This window comes from Antedon bifida, chromosome 9 (assembly GCF_963402885.1).
Source record: "Antedon bifida chromosome 9, ecAntBifi1.1, whole genome shotgun sequence".
Lineage (NCBI taxonomy): Eukaryota > Metazoa > Echinodermata > Crinoidea > Comatulida > Antedonidae > Antedon > Antedon bifida.
This window is the reverse complement of record NC_136234.1, coordinates 3403911-3430720: the sequence shown is the minus strand read 5'-3', so window position 1 is coordinate 3430720 and position 26810 is coordinate 3403911. Positions and strand designations below refer to the sequence as shown.

General features: G+C 35.1%; 3 protein-coding genes across 5 annotated transcripts in view; 2 read left to right on the top strand and 1 right to left on the bottom strand.

Moving 5' to 3' along the window:
- Positions 1-208: 208 nt before the first annotated feature.
- Positions 209-4541, bottom strand: LOC144851508 (uncharacterized). 2 transcript variants are annotated; one of them, XM_078709013.1, is made up of 3 exons: positions 4440-4541; positions 2355-4036; positions 209-1179 (listed from the first exon to the last, which is right to left on the bottom strand). In XM_078709013.1, exons 2-3 carry the CDS (start codon positions 3984-3986, stop codon positions 928-930), a joined length of 1884 nt encoding a protein of 627 aa, XP_078565139.1. In that variant the 5' UTR covers positions 3987-4036; positions 4440-4541; the 3' UTR covers positions 209-927. The 2 variants fall into 2 exon arrangements, with proteins under 2 accessions (XP_078565139.1, XP_078565140.1); XM_078709014.1 differs by having other exon boundaries at positions 2355-4013; positions 4440-4520.
- Positions 4542-8215: 3674 nt separating this feature from the next.
- On the top strand, positions 8216-15152 carry LOC144851970 (DNA mismatch repair protein Mlh3-like). The gene is made up of 8 exons (XM_078709648.1): positions 8216-11769; positions 11863-12087; positions 12220-12395; positions 12920-13055; positions 13233-13510; positions 13659-13761; positions 14083-14240; positions 14518-15152. The coding sequence occupies exons 1-8, from the start codon at positions 8232-8234 to the stop codon at positions 14602-14604; spliced, it is 4701 nt and encodes a 1566-aa protein (XP_078565774.1). The 5' UTR covers positions 8216-8231; the 3' UTR covers positions 14605-15152.
- Positions 15153-15680: 528 nt separating this feature from the next.
- Positions 15681-26810, top strand: part of LOC144852537 (uncharacterized) — a 35786-nt gene continuing 24656 nt past the window's right edge. Inside the window, exon 1 of one of the 2 annotated variants that reach the window (XM_078710413.1) lies at positions 15681-16095. In XM_078710413.1, the coding sequence (XP_078566539.1) occupies positions 16091-16095 (5 nt within the window). In that variant the 5' untranslated portion in view covers positions 15681-16090. Of the gene's footprint in view, positions 16096-25985; positions 26111-26810 lie in introns of those variants that run through there. The other variant, XM_078710412.1, reaches the window with a different exon arrangement.

The following is a 26810-nucleotide window of genomic DNA, read 5'->3' as shown; positions in this document are numbered from 1 at the left end:
CGCACACCCCAAAGCACGTCTGAGAAAAGAGTCTATATGAAAACATTTGCTGATAAAATCATTGAGATGCATGCGTAGACGGTAGTTACCGTGAGATGATCGGCGTTTTTTGTAAGAAATATTTCTTGTTTAAAGAATAATTATTTGATTGATTAATACTAAAATAGAAAAAATAGACAAACACTGTAATGATTGTAGCGACGTATTTAATGAACAAATGAGCTTTAAAGGAGGAAGCATTAATATAATAGTAATACATATTTGTTTAGTGTGTTTATTTGATTAGTACCATGGATGTACCCTGTGCGTTAAAAAGTTAAAAAGGGGCGGGGTATATTACGAATATGATGATTACAAATTATGTTTATAAATTGGTTTGAGGAGAAAAAAAAACTAAACATTTGTTTCTGGACATAATGATGATTTATTTTTATTTAACCTTCTTTTGGGAAACTTGATTTTTAAAGGGGGCAGGGGGTTCATGTCAAAGTTCAAATATCATGCCTTTTGTGTCATTAGCACCATTAAAATTAATGTTATAAACAAACAGTATTACATTTAATGTGGAACTTCATCTGCAAGTAATAAACTTATATATTCTACTGAATTATTAATTTAGATATAGATTGGAATGTTTCCGGCTTAATTATTGGGTTGTATTTTTAGATTACACTGTTTTAGTTATTAAAATATGAATATATAGTTTTAAAATATTTGTTTATTTCTAAACACAATCAAAATAATATAATAAAAATTATGATAAATAATATACTAATAATTATATTTAAAAAATCATTGGTTTTTGGTTTGTTAAAAATGGCAAATAATTGTTCAAAAACTTTCATAATATATACATGATTAGTACCTTAAATTATTAAAAGTTTATCTAAAAATAATACTGACTAAAATACAAGCACACACAGTGAACTACCGTCGCTTAGACGGCGGTTTTGGACGACTTTTTATGTCTTTGCATTTTGGGATATGTCGCTCTGCAGTGGACGGATTGAACTTACGTTTACAATATGGACATTCTTTATAATCAGAGTTGTCACTCGGTGGAGGCGGGGGCAAATCTGACGCTTTTCCGCCTTTTGCGATATGAGCTTGTACCAGACGAGCATCACGCACTGTACGCACAAAATCCTCATGCTTTCGTTTCCAGTTTGATTTTTTCGGCTAAAAACAAACAGAAATTTAGAGTTAAATGAATAGTTAAATATTGTGAATTACAAACTAAAACTTACAAATAAATTAGCATTTGAATTGCATTTCACTCTATGTAAGTGTAATGAGTTCAGCAGGGAGCTATATTAAAAATAACAACTTTCTTAGTTTACTAGGCTAGAATAACAAAAATAGATCGAATTAGGATCGTATGAGAGAATGAATAGTATTTACAAGCAGTAAGATTAATTCAATTACGAGTGAATAATAGGTTCTGATTTGAGCAGGTGTTCTCTACTGTCAAATTGTTTAATGACTCAAACTGCGAACTATATGATAAATTAAATCTATAACAATGTTGATGACTTTGAGAGAAGTGGTGACAACATGATTCGCCCAACAGAGACTGTGAACCTTGACAGGGGGTCTACATGAGCAAAAAACAGCCAAAAACAATAAATAAATAATAATTAAAAAAAAAAGTATAATACAAGTACAGTAAAAGTTGTATAAGTACAGTACAAGGTGTATAAGTACAGTACAAGGTGTATAAGTACAGTAAAAGTTGTATAAGTACAGTACAAGTTGTATAGGTACAGTACAAGTTATATAAGTACAGAAGTTATATAAGTACAGTACAAGTTATATAAGTACAGTACAAGGTGCATAGGTACAGTACAAGTTGTATAAGTACAGTACAAGTTATATAAGTACAGAAGTTATATAAGTACAGTACAAGTTATATAAGTAACAGTACAAGGTGCATAGGTACAGTACAAGTTATATAAGTACAGTACAAGGTGCATAGGTACAGTACAAGTTGTATAAGTACAGTACAAGTTATATAAGTACAGTACAAGTTGTATAAGTATAGTACAAGTTATATAAGTACAGAAGTTATATAAGTACAGTACAAGGTGCATAGGTACAGTACAAGGTGCATAGGTACAGTACAAGATGTATAAATACAGTACAAGTTATATAAGTACAGAAGTTATATAAGTACAGAAGTTATATAAGTACAGTACAAGGTGCATAGGTACAGTACAAGTTGTATAAGTACAGTACAAGTTATATAAGTACAGTACAAGTTATATAAGTACAGTACAAGTTATATAAGTACAGTACACGTAAGTATAGTACAAGTTATAGTACAGTACAAGTGTTAAGTACAGTTATACACTCACAGTTGGTTCTGATTTAAGATGATGTCCATTTTTAACATATTGTTCACATTCAGTACCAGCTGTCCGTTGCTTTGCCATGTCAAAGGTTTTCCTCTTTTTTGTTGATGTCTTACGACAAATGACCGAGTGTTTCGCAAGCCGGTCTTCAGCAAACTTGCGACCGCATGCATTGCAGGCTTGAAGCTTCAGAGAGCTGACCTGATCTGATTCTTGTAAAGCACCAACAATGTCATAGCTGACTTTGATATTTGGTTCCATGCTCACCTCATCTTCCTCCTCTTCGTCATGGTAACCATGAGGTTGTTTTCGAAGGTAATTAGTAGGTGTTTCTTTAATTGATGGACGGCGAACTTTGTCTGGTTTCTTTGTTTTTGGTGGTGTAAAATACGGTACACTTTCTGACTTTTCTGAAGGTTTTTTAATCGTTTTAGTTTGTGGTTTAATACTATGACTATCATTAAATTGTCTAGGGGATGGATATTCATCACTCATATAACTCTCCTTTATTTTTTTAAGTTCAGCCTCTTGTTTGGCAATTATTTCTTGCAGTTCTTTTTCCTTTTGCTTAATAATATCAATTTGCTTTTGTCTATCGTGTTCCACTTTTGCATTTTTTCCTTTCTTACTACGTTTCTTTACATCATTTCTTGTCCAATTTGTCTCTTCAAATTGGTTGAAATCAAACGTGTTTTCATCATCCTGTTGTGTTTGCTTCCTGAGTTTACTGAGTCGCTGTTCTCTTTCTAAATCTTGTTCCATCTGCCATTTCTGAAAGTCACTTAATTTCTCTTCCCTTTTTCTTGGTGCAGCAACTTTCTTTTGATATCTATCCTCTTTTATTTCACTGATTATTTTCTTTTTATTCCCGACAAAACCTGTTGTCTTTTCATAAGGATTTTTCTCCCACTTTTTATGTGATCTTGGTTCTCTAGTATATGGTGGGTCTTCATCACTAGATTCCTCTGTTGTTTCTTGAGAATACCTTTTCGGTAACTTGGTCACACTGTTTGTCTTTTTTAGTTTCTTTTTAGTAAACACCTCTTTAGTAGTATTCCTATTGGGTATATGTTCATCGGTATTTTCAGTGTATCTGTGTTGAGATATGTTCATATTATGTACAGTGGATCTGTGCTTCAGTGGAGCAAGAGGTTTGGCACGATCCAGTCCTGCTGGAGGTTTCCTACTTAAATCTTCCCTTGCATGCATCTTTGATAAATCCTGTCTCCTATGTGCTTCACGTTGTTGTTGAACCTCAGATTTCATCCTATTAAAGTGGTCGTCTCTCGTTGGTATGTTACTTTGTACGGTGCCTTGTTCGATCAGGCGACGTTCACGGAAAAAATCACGGACCATACCCTTTTCTGCCGGCTGTTTTGAAGATATTCTTTGTAAAGCTTGATACTGTTGCCGCTCATACATGTCAATCATTTTCGCCTCTTTTTCTTTCATCACTTTATACTGAAAGTTTGCTTGTAACTTCTGAAGCCTTGATTGCTGAGGCGCACTCGGAAACCTTTCAACCTTGCTAACTTCTGCGGGATAGGTATCTCGAGATGTTCCCGAGGGAGCTGTTCGCCTCATGTTCTGTTTGTTATAATATGTATGATGAGAAGGTGGGTAAACATCTGCCATGAGAAGATCTTGGCATGCTACAAAAAACTGCAAAACGACGTCAATAAAATCTGAAAGAAATATAACAAAAACAATAGCTTTAGTTTAGTCAAATACTTACCACCACCACAAGTCAGTGACAACAGTCAGTGACGTAGACTACTAGGGATAGGCCTACACAATAACGACTAAGGTCTAATTAATATAATATAGACTTTTTTTTGGCTTTTGCCAACTCAACCCCTTTAAACTATTTCTAGGCCCTACCCATCAATTCACACAAAACAGCCCATCCAGTCGGCCGGCCTCACACATTCTCTCATCAGAGAGTGTAAGGAAAGAGAGCTGAGAGAGCCAGCAGTGAGCAGCATGCATGCAGCAGACTTACACAACAATTACATTCATTATGTCTTCCCCTCCTAACTAGGCCTAATTAAACAATATTTTCTAGGTCTAGCAGGGTAAATAACTCACCTACAAAATGTGACGATCCAAAATGACTGCTAATTGCCTGTTTACTGTCAAAATAAGATTGTTTTGTTCAACTCACGTCTAATTGATGATCGACTTTTTGTATACACAGTGTGTATCATCTGTACGTGCTGTAACCATAACAACTATAAATACACCTATGACGTAACATTCGACGTCCGGTGTGTGGTGTCAAAGTTGAAAGTTTGTGTTTTTTCTTTTTTCGACGTACAAAATCCACCTGCTTCGCGCGCGTGTGCCTGCTCTGTTTCTCTCCCCCTCCCAATGACAGGAGGCCTAGCTGCTAGGCATATATCCTGCATATATGCATATTTTTATTTCACAACTCAGTGTAGTACTAGTAGGTAGAAAAATTATTATTTAGTTAGGCTAGCCTAGGCATAGTAGGCCTAGGCCTTACACCATTATTAATTAGGTTAGAGGCTAGCTAGCGAATTACGATCATCTCGGTCGCGTTTCATTTCGGTCGCGTGTCAATTAAGGTCAATTTTCAACAATATCGATCGTGGTGTATGGCGCGTCAATTATGCATAAAGCATACAAAAATGGATGCTATTGTAGGATTGGACTTAACTGTCAGATTTAACTCTCTTTCAGCAGTCGGTACGTGTAGTAGTTCGAATTTATAAACCTGTATTTGTAACGATTTTTATCTATATTTTCAGGACACAACAAGTAGCTTACGAAGAAGACTCCAATATGTTAATAATTATGAATGAGTAAATTGGGAATATTTGTTTGGTGCCAGTAAAAATCAGTGAGAGACTTTCACTGAGCTTTTTTATACACTATATTGCACGATTATGTAATACAATTTTTAAAAACATAATGCATTGACGTGTCGCATTATGTCATGCTATTGAATTAGAATGAAACCATATTGCCTGTTGACTTTGTATGCTTATTGTTATGAAATATAATAAAAACAGAAATAAAGAAATAAGGCGAATTGTCTATTTTACCTTTTTGTGTCTATTGTCTATTGTCACCACAATACAAATGGAATGGGTGTAGCTTTTTTAGATGAATTATTATCGAAAAATTATTCGTAAAACGGCCAAAAAAATGTCTACCATGTCCCTCCATCCGTCCCTTAAATTATACAAAAAATATGTATAATTATTAGCTGTCAAGAAGAACTACACCGCTAACATAACCATCGTTAATACTATACTACTTTTCCAGTCAATTTTTTCTTGAAACATGATGATACGCTGATTGTCCACAGACAACGTAAAGCTGGCGGCAAAAATGTCTTACAAAGTCTTACATTTGTAGTTGCAATTTACTAAATCTACAGCATTAATTTTGCAAAGAAGCCCCTCTGTTTAGTTTAAAAAGTAGTCTTGAAAAGAAGCCCATCTTGAAATGTTCTTAAAAGAAGAAACCGCCATTGAGCATTTTTTTCAAAGTTTTACCGTATTGTGATGTATAAATTTAATTAGAGGCAATAAAAAAAAATATCAGCATAAGCACGCAAAAAAAGAGAGCGCGTGTGTAGCGGGGAAACAATGCACGCATCCAGACAAAAGGGCACAAAGCTCATTGTATTTGTCGGAAAAAGTAACGCACGTTATATCAAATGATGTTCGCGATTTGTAGATGAAATACGCTTCGATCTTTAATTAGAGCTTACAGTGTACAGTACTGCATTGAGCGGCGTTCCATAGAAATCGCCGGAAGTTCGATTTACCGGAAGCGCGACCGAAATGAAACGCGACCGAGATGATCCGATACCCTGGCTAGCCTATTAGGTCTACTCTCTACTGTACTAAGTACTAATCTCGATATCGGGCATGCACCATGGGGCGATTGCGGACGTGCAAACCGCACCACGCGCCGTTTATACTCCCTTTTAGTTATTTCGTTAATCCGCCCAAAGTCACCCTCAGCATGCAAGTTGCACTCCCGAACACTAGGTTCTGGGTACACCTGGCAGACAGCAGTGGATGGCTGAGGTGGAGTTTCTGGCATATGAGTAGTTGGTGTAGAGGCCAATTTAGGTGTTATTAGTGGTTCATCGTTGACACTCTGGTGCCATTCGATAAGTCGGATAGCTTCAGGAATTGTTTGGGGCGCTGCAGGCTAGCAAATTTACCGCTCGGCCTATCAACACACCCGCGACAAAACTTTAAAGCTGCCATTTCTTGTATCCAAAGATTGGTGGCCCCTTCACAGCCTCGAGTCGCGCTGGGTCAGGTCTTGTGGATCTGGCGGATCTCGGGAGTGAGCAGCAGGGGTGCATTTGATGGTATGGTGGCCTTATCACCAGAGGATGCAGAGATGTTTTGCGCCAATATAGAGGTGGCTGGATGCCCGCTATGAGATGCAGAGCCTAGCCAGGAAGGGGGTCCTGCTTCAATCGAAGGTGGTATCAACAATCGGACCGGACCGCATCATTTGTTCTATCCATCCGTTTCCGCCTTGGGCAGAGACGGTGGGGGAGCTCATGACGCGTTTCCTCAGAGACGAGGCAAACAAATCAACCTTTATTTGCCAGGACGTCCGGCTGAAGAACCCGTCAGGGGACGCTAGGGGTTGGCCTGCTGGCAGGGCGGACTAAACCTTCGGCCCGGTCAAAGTCATCAAGGCGTAAACCTTACGTCGCCCCGGCTGAGGTTGTGGAGGTGTCAGCAGTGAAACGATCATATTTCTCGCAGCTACCTGACACTCCCGCAGCCAAGAAGGGATTAGGGTATGCGTGCCCAGTGCCAGCTTGCGGTCTGCAAGGCTCGGCAATGGACCACCTAAATGTGCATGCTCCAGAGGTTGTGGCGAAGTATGTACACCATCGAGAGGACCATAAGATGAGGACAGCCTGGAGATACCTCCAGGAACTGATCCCCCTGCTCCCAGGTGGTCTTTCAACTCTGTGGAAGACTTTTAAATTCTTGAGAAAGTACTTCCTGAGGCCTGGAGCCTGCGGCATGAACAACAGTTGGTTGCGGCAACTTACGCTTACAGCTCAGGTAGTCAATTGGAAGGCGCCGTCAGTGGAAAGAGACATTAGGAGTCAGGTCACCGCCCTGGTGATGCTGCACCCCTTCTGTCTGTGCCCACTGTTGGCAGAAGCCATGATTGGCGAAGAGCAAATCCTCTTCCCACCCCAAAATTTGAGGTCCAACATGTCCTCTACTTATTTAGCTGGGACCGTAAGTCCCTTACCTTAATTACGATTGTCAATGCGGTCCCATAGGCTTGTGCCTTCTTTTCTCAAATCTGTTATTCTGTACCAATAGAACAATGTTCCTAAAAATTTTTCTCTTCCGGGGGGCCGGCGGTTGCCAGTGATCCCTAGTCACGCGGTGCCCATCTGCAACCCGGTGGATACCCTATGCCATATGGCTTGTAGGGAGTTGATTTTCTTGTTCCTTAATTTCTTTCTTCATTGTTCGTTAGGCCAAGAGGGAGGGCCATCAGGTCTAGCCTAGGCTAGATAGCAGATTGCCGGTCTCTCAGGAGAGTGTAGGCCTAGCCAAATATTTAAATGGGTTTTGTAGAAAAAATGATGAATTCAGTCTCTAGGCTAGTACTAGGCCTAGATTTAGTCTACTAACTGAAGAATTTACTCCATGCTATATGCTATCATCAATATACTGTCTGTAGTAGTAGTCTACCTAAGTAAGTACACATTTTGATCAATTGTGTTATTTTTAATTTTACTACCTCAAACTTTTTAACATAACATTTAGGAATAGGAGAAAATCATGTTGGCCTAATAAAACAAAGGTTATTTCTCGTTTATTTTATATTTTCAGTTAATAAACTCATGTCATGGAAGTACCAGAAATTGAACACTTAGAAAAAGACATAACCAGTAGACTTCGATCTGGTATAGCTATCGATTCTGTAACCCAATGCATCGATGAACTTGTGACCAACAGCATCGACGCCGGTGCCAGTTGTATTGCTGTCAGAATCAACATTGGGATTCTACGATTTCAAGTTGTTGATAATGGAAGTGGACTCACAGAAGATCAACTTTCTACAGTTGGTGAGCGGTATCAGACAAGTAAATGCAATAAATTGAGTGATCTTGAAAGGTTAGAGAAATTTGGATTCCGAGGAGAAGCACTTGCCAGTCTAAGAGATCTCTCTAGCATATTGGAAATTGAATCCAGAACAAAAACATCTTCAAAAACATTTGTCAGAGTTTTTAGCGATTCAAATGATAAAGTGTTCCAAGGAAAGGAGAGAGCTAGTCAAGGGACAACGGTTACTGTTCATAGCCTCTTTCATAATCTACCTGTTCGGCAGAAGAGAATTATAGACACTTTGGAAGTTGAGTCTATTCGTCATCGGCTTGCTGCTATTGCTTTGATTCATCCAAAGATATCTTTCTCTCTTCGTGATGATTCTACAAACAGTGTGATTCTCCAGACAAGAAGAACTGGTTCAACCAAAAGAAGTTTTGCTTCCATTTTTAGTGATAAAAAAGCAAACTGCCTTAAAGAAGTCAAATATTCAAGTGGAGACTTCAGCATTGAAGGTTCAATAGGTACTGAGGGACATCATAATAAAACCTTGCAATTCATGTATGTTAATGGTCGACTAGTACTTAAGACAAGACTCCACAAGTTGGTGAACTCTTTGTTGGGTAAATCACTCATTGCAGCAAAAAGATCATGGCAGATGTCTGATAAACTACCTCAAAGTAACACTAACACTAATAGTCCGAGCAGGACATCTGATCAGTATGGAATCTTTGTGCTAGACATTAATTGCCCATTGGCAGATTATGAAATTACCCTTGATCCACGGAAGACACTAGTAGAGTTCAAAGACTGGGAGATGATCATTAAATGTTGCTCACAACTCATAAATGATTTTCTAATTAGAGAAAATCTAACAATGGCAATTGAAGGTGTTACAACAGATGTAGCTTCAAATAATTCAGAAGAGGTTGAATCATCCCCAACTTTAAAATATGATTTACATAAAAACTTTTCTTATTGTAGTGGTGTTGAAAGGTATGGAAAAGAGATTTCCACATCTTCATGTGCAAGTACATTAGAGTCTTTGAAAGTAAAAAGACCTTCAACTTATCATGTACCGATAAGTGAACTAAAAGATATTATAGATACACAAGATACACCGTACAAGACTGATGAAACAGAAAATCAAGATAGTCAATTGGAGCATAGGAAAGATATAAGTTCCGAAAGTATTTCTGGCATTAATCCTATAACAGATAGTGATTTAAATGTTGTAGAAGATCATAGAAACGTCCATTTTACACCAGTTAATGTACACACATCATCTAAAGAGTTCTTTCAAACATCCTCAAGTCAGGCATCATCATCTGGAACTGAGACTGCAACAGAAACAATTCCATCGCAAGGCAATGATTTTTCACAAGATAGCTCCACCGGATGTGATATTGATAGAACTAAAAAGAAGGAAAGAAGTACATTGTCTTTGAGAGCAAATGGCAAACAGATGGTTAAAGAGCTTGAACTCCTTGAAGGTGACTGCCATCCTAGTGAATTGCCAGATTCTTGCTCTATTTCTAGTGTTGCTTCTGTTAGTTCACCATCTTTACCACTTAAAACACCATCAACTAGTATCCAACCTAACAGGAAAACCTTTCAGCAGTTAAGTGGAAGATATCTTCTGGATGATCTAGATAAATTGGATGGCGACAGTCAAAATAGCATAGAAAAAAACATAAATTCTGACGAGCTAAGTTCCATGAAAGAAGTGCACAAGTCTCCAAAGCATATGATAACAGGTTATACAAATTCTATGCAGCTGTTTAAGCAGAGTGCATGTTGTAGTTTGTCTTCACAGCCGTTATTGTCACTTAAGCTAAAGCAACAAAAGAAAACAGACGGTACATGTGCTGACACAGTTCTCCCAGAGAGGTTTCTTAAAAGAGGCTTTCATGAAGAAGAAGATGATTTTGCACATGACTCAAGGAAAACAAAATCAGCTTTTGATAAGTTACTTATGATGAAGAAGTCGTTGAAAACAAGGCAAAAAGAAGATGTAAGAAATGTAACGCAAGTTAAGTCATTAAGAAAACTTCAAGAATACAAAAGAAAAGTTCCTCATCAGTCAATTATCAAAAATCATTCTTCATCCCTGGACAGATCATCAGTTCAACAAAAATCAGTTCTTGTTAATTGTAACCAAGACAATGAAAAGTCGAGATTTTTTACACCTTCACAATCGTTTGATTTCTGCGACAAGCGGATAGTTGAAAGTGGAATTTTACAGACAACTCAAAATAAGCCATATAAAATCTCCAAAAAGGCACAGCAAGAGGAGAATGATGATGCGCAGAATGATCACAATGACTTTATGACTTCCTCACAGTTTATGAACACTGCGCACAAGTTAATTGGTAGAGAAAGAACTGATAAAAAAGCAGACTGCAATGAAACTGTATTGATAGATAATGACAAACAACAAATGGAATCAGTTGAACCTATGGAAGAGGAGAACAGCAATGAATGCATTGTAACAATGGATAGTCAACCGCACTCTGACACTAACCAAGATTCTGAGCCATTTATAGAGCGTAATCCAAAAGTTAGTTTTGAATCTGGTTTGCAATTGCAACAAAGTGCGACTATACCAACTAAAGATTTTGAAAATACTGCAAACTTAAAACTGGTTGACAGAACAGAGGAAATGTTTTCCAGACCAGATGGTGAGGATTATATGCCACAAGACTTATCAGATGAAGATATACAGGTCATAGGTTCCACCAGCCCTATTTGTATTTCTGATAGTTCTGACTTCTCTGTTTATGTTACTGGTGATGATATGCTGGTGTCCAGATGGAACTCTACTGATGAAAACCAGTCAGATGCTGTACATCCTGAGGTAGATGATTTCTCTGCCAGTGGGAAGACTCTGTTAACTCCTGGAGAGAGTGACAACCAAAATGTAATTCAACACATTTCAACATACAGCAAAGAAGAAGATTCTGACTTGAAGAATTTTGATAAGGAAAACATTATTAATGGAAAAGTTACTGCAGAAGCACAGTCTTCTAGCTCCACAACAGCAACTGATACAAATATTGAGCAAAAGCTGATCTTTGAGTCTGAAACTGATCCAAATGCTTCCAATCCTGAAAAAAGTAATACAACTCAAGAACCAGGTACAGAAAAAGATTCAAGTGAAACAAGTGATCCTATAGCATCTGCAGAGTCTTCAACCAGTTTTCATAATGTGGTTGAAGGCAACACTGGGTGGTTGTGTCACTTTGATCAAAGACTTGGAAAGAAAGTCTATGTTAATAAAACATCTGGTAACAGCCAATTCGTGGAACCTGTACAGGATGACCCAAGCTCCATTAAAGGTAAGATATTGTTGTTTCAAAAGAGAGTTCAAGTTAATGTCAGTTCCAAGGTTTCCTCTGAAAAATCTTAATATGTATTGTATATTTTTCTAGATATGACAAAGGCACATCGTTTTCTAACCCACAATGCAACACCTTTCCTTCCAAGAACCAAAAAACAGCGTCATACTTTTAACCCTCATGGCATCACTTCTGAAGACGAGGATGCTAAAAACACTACTAATACTATTTTAGAGAATATGGTTGATGTGCATCTAAATGAACTAGAAGGAGATGTAGCATGCAAATGGAAGGATTCTGCAGATCTAACCATATCAGGTAAAAATCAATTGCAAGAATTCTTTCTTTTTTTCCTTTTCGATTTGATATGATTTTGTGCATACAGACAGTTATAGAATACATATGTCCAGCACTATATGATTATAATATGTTTTGTGTTTTATAATTTAGCAAGTAGCGATATGGAAAGTTTAATGACCAATTGGAACACTGGGTTAACTGATTCAGCTACGAAGGAAAGGGATGTTTTGAATATATGTATCAGTAATGCTAAAAGTACAGCAGTCCGTGTTCACAGTTCAATGCATCAGTATAACTTCACTAAAGAGATGCTTTCTGATGTAGAGGTATGGCAACTTAGATATTTCTGTTAGTTTTGTTAAAACCAAATTATTAAATTTTCTCAATACTTTGATGTTGAAAATGTGTGTAGTTGGTCGCTTTCTTAAAGATGCTTTAATTGTAGAATGTATTTTTTTTGTTTTTGTTTATTTCTGTGTTCTGGGTTGACCAACTAGCATAACTGTTTGGTCTTTCCTTGCCTTTTGTATTTGTTTTGTCTTCTTTGTATTGTATATGGCAGAAAATTGAATAAAAATAAATATGCTGAGAATTTATTGTATATTATAGTAATAATTATATTGATTATACTACAGTAAATACTATAGTTTATTTGTAAAGTATGATTGTGTAATATGCCTTTTTTATGTTTGATCATCAAGTGATGTTGATGCCATTTTGACTACATTTTTGTATTCAGTCATACCTGACTGCTGGTGGCTCTCATAAATAAAATAATAAATACTAAAAAAGCATAAAAAGAAACAATTAACAACAGACTATACATTATTGTTCCTTTTGTTTCTGCTAGGTACTTGGACAACTGGATAATAAATTCATAGCATGTCTTATGGCAGCTCAAGGAACGTCTTGTAAGCCTAACCTCTTGGTCTTGGTTGATCAACATGCTGCCCATGAACGAGTTAGATTAGAGAGATTGACTGCTGGTAGGTTATCAATGCAGGTTTTCAAGACCCTCGAATGAAAGCTATGTCCAATTAGCAACCCCTGAATGAAAGCCCAGTCACTGCATTTTGACTACAAACCTAAATGGTTACTGACGTTTTATGTATTGTTTATTCTAAAAATATAATAGTTTAAATACCAATAATGCTTTTTGTTAGATAATATCGAAAATGACAATGATGAACAAATAGATGGGCTGTCGTCCAACATTAAACTAAAGTCGTCATCGATTAGCCCACCCATCACCATACCATTATCATCTGATGAGTTGCGATTGGTTCATGGCTTTCGTGATAAGTTTACAGAAATCGGTCTACAACTGAAAAGCATTGATGAAGACTCGGTGCGGGTATCGAGCGTGCCAGCGTGTTTCGTTGAGCATGACGCAAGCGAAATGAGGCATGGACGCAAACCTGTCACAGACACGGTTGTTGAAGTAAGTTTTTAGCATTTTTTTATTGGCCACAAATTGCATAATTATATGAAAATGAATAGTAAAAACTATCTATCTAAAAACACCTTTTGGACCCTACCTTGCTTATAGTCCATATCTAAATACATTTTTCGATCTCTTCTTTTTTTAGACACTAATAAAGGAACAACTGACTTTATGGACCCAGACATTGGGTGCAGCGGGAACCTTGCCTAAAACAGTTACAAAGGTTCTAAATTCACAAGCTTGCCATGGTAAAATTTAACCTTTCATTTGCACATATTTTGGTACTAGATAGTAGAGTAACTTGTGTGGGTATACAGTAGAAAACTTTGTGGGGAATCCCTATTAAGGGGGAGGGGAAATTGTGTTGGGCCCCGAAATGTCCCCTTAATAGTATTTGTTTTATAATGATTACAATTGAATCTTCTATTGCAATCCCACCATTTTGATTAAATAGAATATTCAAAAAATAATAAATAAAGCTTAAAGCAACAGAACCCCTTCCCATTGGCTATCCCCATGGGATGTCGCATTATACTAAAATCATTGAACCATAACACTATGTTTTGTAGGGGCCATCAAATTTGGCGATGCCTTGACCTTATCAGCGTGCAAGAACCTGATAGGTGACCTCGCTCATTGTGATCTACCGTTTCAGTGTGCTCATGGTCGCCCTTCACTCATGCCTATCTTGGACTTTAACTTGATGAGATCAGTTTCAGATTCTGAGGTTTGTTGCATGATAAAGTATTTTAAAGTCTTTTAAATTATAGTGTTTTTTGGTTGGGACTGGTTGGTTCTGAGGATCATAAGTCAACTCTCTCAATTCCTTGGGCTGGCCTAATATGAATTTTGAATCTTTTTGAACTAAAAAAAAAAAAATTTGGGAAAGTTTTTTGTTTGTAGTGTCCAGTTGACTACATTACAAACATATAATGCTAATCTTATAGAGGGGGCTGTTACATTTATCAATAGCTGCTACACTCTGCACAATATTTTTTTTGCAGCCTTCAAGAAAACCGAGCCTTTGGAAATTGAATAGAACATTAAATTGTGAGAATGAAACATTAATAACTAATGATAAACGATATTAATATTGTGTGCACTGACCCAGGAAGATATATTGGTCCCTGGATGTGACTGGTGAACCATGAATACATGCAATTTATGGTCCCTGGAGCTGAAAGTGCAATGAGTGCAAATATAAACTTAGTTTTAATTTAAGTAGTTTAAAAGTTAGCTCAGTAAAAATGCAATAATAACGTGCAATTATATTATTCTATATTGCCAAATAGAGGATCTCTTATTTTCAATAAAAATTGACATACTTTTCAGATTATGTATGTTTTGTGTATAAATAGCGATTTTATGGTGTGCTACGCAGCTATTCAGTCATTTAGTCCATGCTCATTTGATCCTTCACATTTTTTATCCCTACACTAACCCCCTAAATTAACAACTTCTATGACTCGCGGTGTACATATACTATCAGAGATAGTTGGATTTTTTTTATATTACTTCATGCGAATCCCAGGTTCCACCTACACCCCACTGTTAAAAATTGATCGTGTGAAAATTTGAATTTGAAACTACTTTTAGCCAGCCTGTCTCAAGTTTTTGCCTCACTTTTTATTTTTCATAAAAACAAATGATCCCCAAATGATCAAGTTTTGAAAATGTTTGCTCAATAGATTGCAATCTAGTTTCTTTTTTAAAGATTTAGATAATAAATTGGTGATTGCTAATTGACAATGCTAATTTGCTTTACATAGTACAGTACTTCCTTCTGTTTCATGGCGACATATAGTTGTTTGTTTTATCCAAAACAATACCGGTTTCACTTATGAGAATATATCGGCCTATAATATGTAAAAAAAAAATTAAGTACAGTATCTCAAGTACTTAATTTGTGGGTGCTGAAAATACAGGTCTATGAAAAGGATTAGCCTAGGTTCATTATAAATAATTATAAAATAATTTTGGAATAAATTGAATGCGTTTTTTTACTGATAAAAATCTTTATAATGTGAACATTGTGCGTTCTGAACTTTATTATATAGGGCCTACTGTTGTATCTATATAAAAATCAAGTTTTGTATCTTATTGAGGGCGCACTTTATGGTTTGTATTATCTGCTCTCTGTATTTACAATTTTGACCAACAAAACTGGGACCAGCATTGTTTTTTGGGCATGGATGATATGCATGATTAATGTTTGTTTAGATAAGGAATATCTTTATTTATAGATTATTAAAAGGTAACATTATACCTAAAGAAGACTACGGGGTCTATTTGACGTGGGATTTTATTTAACTGGAACCAACAATTTCTATCTAGCCTACCGTCCTCTCTACTCTACCACTTCCGTGGTACGTACATACAACAGAGAACCACCCCAGCCCAGCACACTGACAAGACAAGGCCACCGGAGGTGGTTTCGATTTCCTTATCCGCCACACATCAAAGGACGGTTCGTACGGCCGTCTGCTGCTTTAACTACGAACCTCCTACAATAACAAGCATAGATTCTCGCTTTTTCAAAGAATCTCTTTGGTATGAAACCATAGCTCCATATTCATTATGAGGTAAGCACGTTTTGTATTATATTGTTTAGGCTATACTAGTACTACATATGAAATTAAATTCATCCACACCATACTGCTAGTAGGCCATGCAATGCATTGTTTTAAATTGGGTCACATTCCAGTGGTGGTTTATAGTGTATCCTATATTGCTATTTCGACATCCCCCACCTCCCTCTCTCTACCCACATATTGTATATCTATCTATGAATTGTCTCATCCTATATTCATATTAATGATTAACATATTTAACAATGTATTTGTTCTATAAGTAAAAGTCTTTAAATACAAAAAGTATAACCTCACTCAGCTTTTAATGATAATGGTAATGATGCATTTATTAGAATTGATTTATTAATTAGTTACTGTATTTAATTACAAGACAAGTGGAGTGCGAGTCTTTAGTTGAATGGTTTGATTTTTCATTGGTTGAGTTTGTACACATGAATAAAAGGTACGGAACTATGTCAGGAAATCGTTGGCATTTATTATTGTAGTTGACGTAGGTGAACCAGGAAGCTGTACATCGTCCTTAAACCAGTTATGTAGGGGTGTGTAAGTGTAGTGTACTTGGTAACACAAAACTTCTCTGAACAGCCAGGTGCGGACTTAGGCGAGGGATAAACAGGCTTTACCCCTTCCCTCCCCCTAAAATTGAACAGCCATGTCTTTTTAAAATAAAATAATGACTATTTTTATTTTTCTGCAACCCGACTGATCGTTTTTAGAATTTATGCAATATTTAGCCCCCCTAATCTATAATGCTGGAACTGCCCCAGAAAACATGATAATCTATAGGGTATTCGAGCTGTTTTGAGCCAATAGTCAGCAGAGCTAGCTCAGTGTGGTATATAGTACTTGTTTGTACCACCATTTCATCTGTCGTATTGAATTTTTTCTGAAACACTTACCACACATACCAGAACCAATTGAGCCTACCGTTTTCGTTTTTCTTTACCAACCTCCCCTCGCACCACCTACCCCTCCCTCCCTCCCCTGGTCTCAATTGATCACACTGCAGAATCCAACATGCACTATTCACTGAGAAAGTACCTCCCTGAATCCACCTTCCATCATTGTGGATTCCCAAAACGAGCTTAATTGTACTCGCATACCTTAACAGCTGGGCCCATCCTAATGTCATACCTTCTCTGTTGATAGATTATCAACTAATCAACCAGTTGTTACACGGTTCTAAGGTTATTACTCTATACTTTCTTGTTATATATTTAAATGATAGGAAAAGATGTACTTTTAAACATAAATAATCTGTATAATGCTAACCCTAGCTAGAAAAAAAGTCAGGTACATCGAATCCACGTCTAGCGATGGTCGCTGATAGGTTGTATAATTTTTTACATATTTTTTTTTAGAATTAAGGGTTGGGGTGTTTTTATGATAAAAATAATAGAAAAATGTATACTGCATAATTATTTCTAACATTAATGGATTTTAATAAGCATGTTACGCAGTATAAAAATCTACATTTCAAAATGTACTATTTTTTTCAAGGATATTTCCGACATATTTAATAAAGAATTTTTATGAAAAAATGTGTTGTTGCATACTGTACTCTCTAGCCTTCAAACTACAGTAATAATTCATACTACAACAGTAATATTTCCTAAATATGATCTTTGCATTACTTTTCAATTGAAAATAATTATTTGACACGGCCGTCAATACCTGACATGACCCTTTGACCCTGAATTAAATTTCTAAATTGCTGTCTTTTTATATCCAAATAAAGCCTGTCAGGATCATGAGATTTGCACCTTTGCAGTCATGTTTAGCTACAGGCTAAGAACATTTTAACAATATTGGGAGGGAATAATATATTGTAGGTCGTCTGAAAAAATATCTTTTGACTGGAAAGGCTCGGAAAAGAATTAATTCAAACTAGTATGTTATAGTATAATAAGTCCACAACATAATAATAATAATAATAAAAACTTTATTTTTTTCATCACGGTAACACTGTTCACCTCAATGGTGTTTTTCGACAAGGCCGTAAGACATTATACACAAATCAAATTTAGCAATTAAACAATTAACAACAAGAGTTTATCTTAATTTACACTTAAATTAGAATGAATTAGAATTTTACAATAGATTATAAAAGCATATTCATATTAATGAAATTTGCTAAAGCTCTGTCTACACTATCAAACTTGTTTCAAGACAAAAAAGGTGTGATGAGTGGCCAAATATGGCAGTGATATGGCCAAATATGGTAGTGATGTAGACAGAGTTAAAGGTAATCTTTAAATTACCATACACTGTTGAGAGAAGGAGTGGATGTACTGTAGAGTAAATCTTAAGCATATGTTGGTCCCTAATTGGAATCACTTTGGCTAATGTCCTGCCTATATTGCACCATGTTGAAGAAAACCCTGTACTGTAATTATCTTGTTGCAATGTATTCAAATACTGTAGGATTACAATTGAAAGCGGTTTCTTATTGGAGGAAACATTCTATTAAGCATTAGATAACTGGCGGTCATTATGGCGAGAGACATAAACTAATAATGTACAACAATGGACTTAAAATTGTAAGGGAATATCCCTTAATAAAACCAAGGTCTAAGACAAAGATACGAATCACTGTTATTTGTCAAATGATCATTGATGTTAGGATGTTTAAATTGCTTAAAATCAATATATTCAATACTTAGACCGTTTAGTGTTGAGCAATTTCTTTCCCAACATTAAACTGAAAATTAATTTATTTTCTCAAAACGTGTATTGATAATGTTTTTCTATTTGTAGAGTACTGTAATTTTATTTAATATTGACGAATACAAATTTAATTTATTGTAAAAGTATATTTCTAGCTTTATGGATAACTGTAAAATGAAATGAAAGAGAGATTTTATTTTCTCACCAATTATTTATGAAATCTGCATCATCAACGTACTGTAGTGTATGACTGTTGATTGTTGTTGATCTTCAGAAATTCAAAATAGAAGCATAAAAGGAACTAGGATTTCTGTATGCATTAAACATTAATGTCAACAAGTACTGATTTAAATCAACAATTAATTATTTAAGTAGGAATATACCTATCTTCAAAATAACTATTAAAAACACCCAATTTATCGCCTTTTGCAAAATTAACTGTCAGTGTTACTGTACATCGGTATGCTGTTTGGGGGTTTAAAATGTTTACACACAATTTCTATATTCTTGGCCTGAAAATAAACATTATTATTATTTCACAGCTAACTAAACCTCGATCTTATCAATATCCTTATCTCTGCAGCACTGTCCACTCCTAACATCCTCTGATCTTTGTTCTAGTAACAGTAGTTGTTGACCTTTGACATTGTTTACATTCATCTCCACACGTGGCGTCATAAATTATTATTTGCCTTCAAGTGCAAACACTACACATAGGTTATGTGTACATTCATGTTGACGATAAACTTAGTGAGTAGACAGTACTTAATACACTAATCAGAAAGTACTGTAAACCTTGATTTTAAAACCCACATCGGACTATTTGTGTTTAAATGAACTGGTTTTAAATTATGTATATTAAATTATTATTATATTATCCCCATTTTCATATTGTAGCATAAATATAAAAAATAAAAGGCTGCTCAAGACTAAGGCTGTGCATTGTGGAAAGCCTCTGAGGGAAAATATTGAATAAAAAAAAAAGTTAAAAACATCTACAGTATCAATCACTGTCTATTTTGCTCTGACATTCCAGAATTAATGCGTTGGTTTTACTGCTTTTGTAGTTAATGAGAGATCTCAATTTTAACTCAAGTAAAAAAAACATTTATGGTGCTGACAAAGAGAAACAATATTATCTGGAAGTATCACAGAGTAGGGCTCCAATCAGTTTGCCCTTTCAATTATGAAACAATTAAAGTTAAAATACGTTATCAAATCTACGTTTCGGCGAAAATCTGAGATAAGTAACTGTTGTTTGGGTTTCAAAGACGGTTACACTGTACAATATATAAAAGTTTTTGCATTGTATACCTATCTTCGAATTAAGTACACACAGTACTGTAGATAAATGCAAAAAAAGACAACAGAAAATAAATACTTATCTTATTCAGAATGCTGATGCTGATAATCATTCTATTTCTACATTTCATTTTGTGTTTCATTTGTTGTTTTTATCACATAATAGTACAAAGTTTTTATTGTACCTGCTACATTAGTACAAACAAGTACATTTACCATTGTCCCATATGGGAGAAATATTATTTTTACATTGTTTGTTATTATCAACAAATTCCTAACATTGATGTTAGTTGAATGGACTATTGGAAAACAGTACGACACAGTGTAATACAATATTAGAGCATCTCTCCAGGTGTTTGTACTATTATGTTACATTATAGTATTTCATATTTGTTGGCTTCCAATTAAGTACTATACTTAAAAGACCCATTACTGTATTATCCTTTTTTTAGATAAAATATTTTGAATTTTATGTAATAAGTATTGGGAGTTTTTAGATTTTACTAAGTAGATATCTTCCTTTCCATATCATTAAGAAACTTATTTTATAAAAGATTAGGTTACAATTACAGTACATAATCATACAGTACAGTACTGTACAGTAATTACACCCCATGTAGACTTAGGTTTGGAGCCAGGGTTGAGCTTCAGAATTGGGTCCAAACCTGCATGTTTAACCTTGTCCAGGGCCGTAGCCACCAGTACGGTTGGTAAGGTCTAAACCTAAACTTTTTCACAGAGGTCTTTGATGTGGGCTGCACAGGGGATTGTTGCCTTTCTTGCGACAATCACGCCACTTTATTGGCTACTTTATTGGCTACATCACTGTTGTCTCCCAACTCATGTGGAACAGCTTGCGAGGTGGTGGTGGTCTAAAATTATGTTGGTATAGGATTGGCCTAAAGCATTTGCCGCATTTGGCTTTACATCAATTATCATATTCTAAACGTTGAATTTGTTCTTTTTTTTTGTGGAAAATCTGGTTATACTATATCCACATTCTTTGGATTGAAAATTATTTAACTATCAAAGTAAATTGTTCGACAAAATATTAATTTGGAAAACAGCTGCTTAAAAGAAGTTTTGGCTTTGTTTACTTTTGTTTAAAATCAAATAAAGTTATTTGTTAGTTTCCTGTTTAAAGTTTTTCTTTTTTTAATGCTTTTGAACGACAGTATTGTATTGCAGATTTTCTCTGTATGCTTCAGTATTAACTTGTGTTTCTTTAGGTCAGCTGATTCAAACTTAACAATACACCAGATTACCAGGTACCCATACTTTATATTGTTCTTTGTATTTTCCTATTTGACTTAAAATCTTCTATTCAATAATTCTGTAAACATGGATTTTTAAATTAAATATTATATGGCACATGTGTATTTCCTTGTTATTTTATAGATTTTAGAGATAAAATATATTTTGATTTTATAATAATATTTTTACTGAAGCAGAGACTTTCAATAGTATACTGTAGTGCAGTATTTGGCATTTCGTCATAGGTATATTTGCAAGTTTATTTTGAGTTCATGATATTGCTATTTCGATTTTTGCGCTGGCCATGTGTCAGTGTCTGTCTTGTTCTTTCCATGTTTTTTGTGTCCGCATCATCATTTCCTTTATACATTAATGTGTTAAGCTCTGTCTACACTATCAAACTTTAAATGTAACCATACAGTACATGGACATGATGATGTCACTACCATATTTGAGCATATCCCTACTGGGCACAGTTTTTAGTTTGATGGTGTAGACAGAGCTTTATTCCACCTACGACTTCAATGATATGACACATACCCATGTGTTGTCAACACAGTCCTAATATCATTGATGTTATGTACTATAACTTAATTTTGTAGGTTAAATGCTGATCTGATTATCACAGTTTTATAGGTCCCTTCTTTGTCTATTTGTCATTGAAGAAAAAAAACAACTAAATTTGAATGCCATAAAGACAATCGCATTCCATCATACACAGTCCTTGTAGTTTATTATACACACATTGTTTGATAGTTTATTTTGTAGCGTGCCATAGTTTGAATGCCTACATACAGCATCCTGATTTAGATTCCTTTAGGATTAATGAACGGAAGTAAAGGGTGTTACGCTTTATACTATCCATTGTTTTATAGTGAATTACAAACAGATATGTTTTAAATCAGTGCACCATTAATATTTATGTCAGATGTCCTATATATTCATATGATACATTTATTAGTTAGTAATTATTTAGTTAATTGCAAAATTCTGAAATAAGGGCCAAATTAAATGTTGATCCTTCACTCCTTATCAGCAACTTTACTTACTGTACCAATTTTTAAAATATGTAGGATTGGTTTGAGACCTGTCTGTGCCATATTGCTTGTTTCTAAGCTAGACACTTTACTCTCATTGCTTCGTCCTTTGGATAGAACATGAAGCCATTGGTTTGTGCTGATCGTTGTCTGATCTTACTGTGCCCTCTGAGATAATTATTTACAGTATGTACTGAAGATGTCACCTTGAAAAGATCAAGACTTAACCGATGCTAACTGGGATACTTACACACCGATACCCAGTTAGCGGTGATGGTGTAAACGCATACTCCTGTTTGGGTGCTAGCTTGGTGTTTTTGTCTTTTTGTTCTCTTCCTTTTTGGTTTCCACTCTTTCTCTTTATTGTTGAACGCATAGAGACATTGTTTATTTGTGCTATATAAATCTATTATTATTAGTATAAAGAAGTAATTAAATGTGAAATAGGTTCAGTACACTAGATCACAGTCACAATTAAACATACAGTGTGCTTTAAGAATCGAAGGCAAGCATGCCATTACAGCAGCTAAATAGATTTCCCAAAGAGCATTCACCCACCAGTTAATATTATGTCTCATTTCACACATAATTTAACAAATGCCCCCAGACATAACATCGCATTCCCATTTTCTGTCATTGATTTGATTTTTCAATTCGGTAGAAAATGATGGCAGAAACTATGTCACAATGATTGTAATTCAGTCATACCGTCACACACAGGCTGAATGTCTTTGTATTGTGTCTTGGTCTATAATCAAATAACTGTTAATGAAGTTAATGATTGTAACCTTATCTGTGCATCTGCCAAGGGGTTTTACTGTAATTGTAACTAGCTGATTTACTTGGTGGTATGCTTAGTATTTTACTTCTATGGTAGTTATACAATGAAGGATATACAGGGAAATGTCTAAAATTGAAAACTTCCCTATACAGTGATTCCTTTAAAAAAAATTAATTGTGCTGGCCACTAGAGGGCAGTGTTGACAGTGGACTATACCATTTGTGAATAGTAGGGTGTTCAATTTGTAGGGACCTCTCAGAGAAGTATTTATGCCAAAATATGGTTTGTTTGTGTTTTTTTTTTCTTTATTATTCCAAAAATGTTTCTACTAGTACAACCGTGCAATATCCCAAAAGAAATGAACATGTAATAGAAAAAAAATTTGTTTTGATACATAATATTGTCTTAAAAGTTATTTTATTCTCAAATGAACTTTAATAGATGATATTTATTAGCAAATTTGATTTCAATATCGAATTAAACTTTACAAATTGAAATTATTCTGTTACCGGTGTTTATTGAAGCCAGCCAAAACGACTTACTGTTTACATTGATGACTAATTAAAAACAATCATTAACATCACAATGTGTTTCACCTTGATGGAAATTAGAAATGGAATTAGTGTAGTCTATTTAAATCTTACTGGTAATTATTACTTTTTTCTGCCATCTTGCTTGGATAAAATGAAGCCGATTAGCCTACTTACTTTAAATAAACTTTTCAACATGTTTTTCGTTGAAAACCAAAAATTGGGAAACGTTTAGTTGCGGTTTTTCCTTTTTGGCATAAACCCCAAGCCTTTCGTTGCAACATGCCTCTATGATCAAACACAGCCTGGTTAGTATTACTGTATCCTCTTTCTGGTACTATTTTTTAAATTTTTTTTTATTGGCACAGAATATTATTAAACAGGATAGTGTCTCCTTTCTGCGCTATTTTTAATTTTTCAGTAAAATGTAAATTATCTAATTTATTTGTCAGCATTTATTTATTTTTTAATCTTTAGTATAAGCAATTATATTAGCATCTGTTGTAAGCTGATAGAATTGTTTAGATAATTAGGCAGGGGAAGGGTTTTCAGTCAAGATTGACCCTTTTACCCTCGATACTGCTAGCCTTGGTCATTTTATACGGTCACTAAGGAAATGCCATATTAGTGCGTGACGATGATATCTCTGTAAAATACTTAATAAAATATTCAGTAGGTATTTTGTATATTAACAAGTAAGGAATAAATTATGCACTATGTCTATAAAAACATCTGTTTCAATCAAAGTGTTAAAACCGCAGCGTACATTTGGTAGTATCGGTGGAAGTATACACAGTTTAAGGAGCGTTGAGGACTTGAGAAATCACGTAAAACAGGAACCCTTTTATGAAACTATTAGGCCTAGCAATGATTATGAGATCCCAACTATTTCGTCTTACTACTACAAGACCGGATCTCTACAGGGGCTGGATAAAGTTGGTTATGGGTCTGTGAAAAAGTGGAAACCACTGGAGTCTAGGTTGTTACCAAGGTAGGGTACGACATAATACTGTTATGACGACTATTTTTAGGTAGGGAGGGGTATACAGTACCATGGCTCAAAATTCACCTTACATTACAACTACCAATTTGCTAGCTAGATTTGGAATTGAAATTTTTAAATATTATTCTTAGCAAATTTGTTGCTGAGTATAAAATTTTGGAAAAAATTATTACTTTTTTAGTCTAGCAATACATTTTTGGTAAATTCAATAAATGGTTATATTTCTATTGTTTTAGTAAGTTATTTATTTTTAAAGCTTGGGACATACTATTTTGAGACTTTTATTTCTGTAATTGGCAAGGGAGTTTATAACAACAAAATGTTTACGAGTTCAGCTCAGGGAGGTAGCTTGCTTGACTAGTCCGTATTTGTTTCAAAGCCAATGTGGTATAATAATGTTCATAATAATGATTATTTAGTCTTTCCTTGTTTGGGGCACTAATCAACTCGTACCACACATATTTATATTTAATGGTTGCAGCAATTATGTATGTTTACCTGCAATTGATTATGAATCAGTTGCTTGTATATCCCACCATCTGCACCTAATCTATACCCTTGCAAATAATCTCCGAGTTAATCCGTCGAGATTGTATTTATTAGGCGAGTCTGTCAAACTTTGACAACATAGTCCAAAGACCTGATTTTCACTACGTAGAATTTGACGATTTCTACATTTGGATCAAATCGTTGTTGCAAATAATAGCCAAGTTAGTAATAATCATCTACTGTACGTTTAAACTGAGCGTGGCCTCGTCTGGTGACCTGATTTTAAAAAAAACTTTAACAAATGAGTGTAATGGTTAAGAATAAACGTGTTTATACAACTCTTTCCAGAATCCAAAAAACAAAGCATGCAGTATTTGTGTAATTAGAAAATGGATTGGACATTGTTTGGAGTTTCCTCCAGCCACTGGAACAAACATACTGTAGTCTCAGTGTGGACGTAGTTTTAGTTTAGTTTCTGTTGAGGAATTTGTTATTTTCAACTAAGGAAATAACAGGAGGTTATTGGTGAAACAATCACGACATGAGCTTTTTATAAATACTGTATTATTACACATTATCAACATTTTATTTGACAATAATTAAATCTAATCATCTAAAGTATTTCTTAGAATATATGACACTGCAGTATAATAATGAAAGAAATTCTGTTGAAGAAAATGAAAGTACTGTAATAATAACAATAAATAACTTTGTTGTAATTACAACTCTGGTAATGTTGTCATTTTACTGAGAATAAAGTGTTTATATTCTTGGTCTTGGTTTCATTTGACACTCTCATCTGCCAGTAAACAGTTCATATTCAATTTGTGCGTTGCTTGATAAAGTCGCCGGGTGTGAAATGATATTATTGATATCAATCTAAACATTGATTGGAAATGAAGAAGGGTAAACGACCAATACCGCCACCACTGCCTTCTTCAAGGTTTGCGTACATTTTACTTATTTAGGATAATTTTAGGAATGATTTTTTTTAGTTTGATTTTAGAAAAGGCGTGTTAGGAATACAAAGTTGGTTATCCCTAAATACGATAAACAACAGAGGTACGGGCATTTTGATTTTAAATATTGCACAATATTATAAATAATGGCTGCGTGACATAAACGGCTATGAGCGCTCACTGGCTAAACCCAAGAGGCCCGGAGCTTATGGGATCCCCTGAGCAGTGTCCAGAGGAAGAATACAGGCATTAAAATATCTTGTGAAAAAGTTTAAAATGGCCAAGGCCTCTACCGTTGGAGGCCCACTTTGGAGTCCTAAACCAGGGGCCAACGTTACGCCACTGTTGATACCAACAGATTTTCCTATTGTCAATACAGTATACTATAAGATTTGTATTGGTTCAAATGTATTGCATTACTTTAACTGATATTTCGGATATGTTTTTGCTGGATCACTGGTTCTGGTAACTTATTTACAGATCATTAATTCTTTAACCCAGTTTGGTGGTTTATGTTTATCTTTGGGTAAAAGCCAACAACTTTGTCGGGACTTCAAAACACATTCGGCATTGAGAGGTGTTGTATTGTCTATGTCATGTAGTGTAACTAATATACAAAAGGTTTTTGTTTGTACTGTGACATGTATATTCCTATTTATGATACTGTATAAGGTTATTTGATTT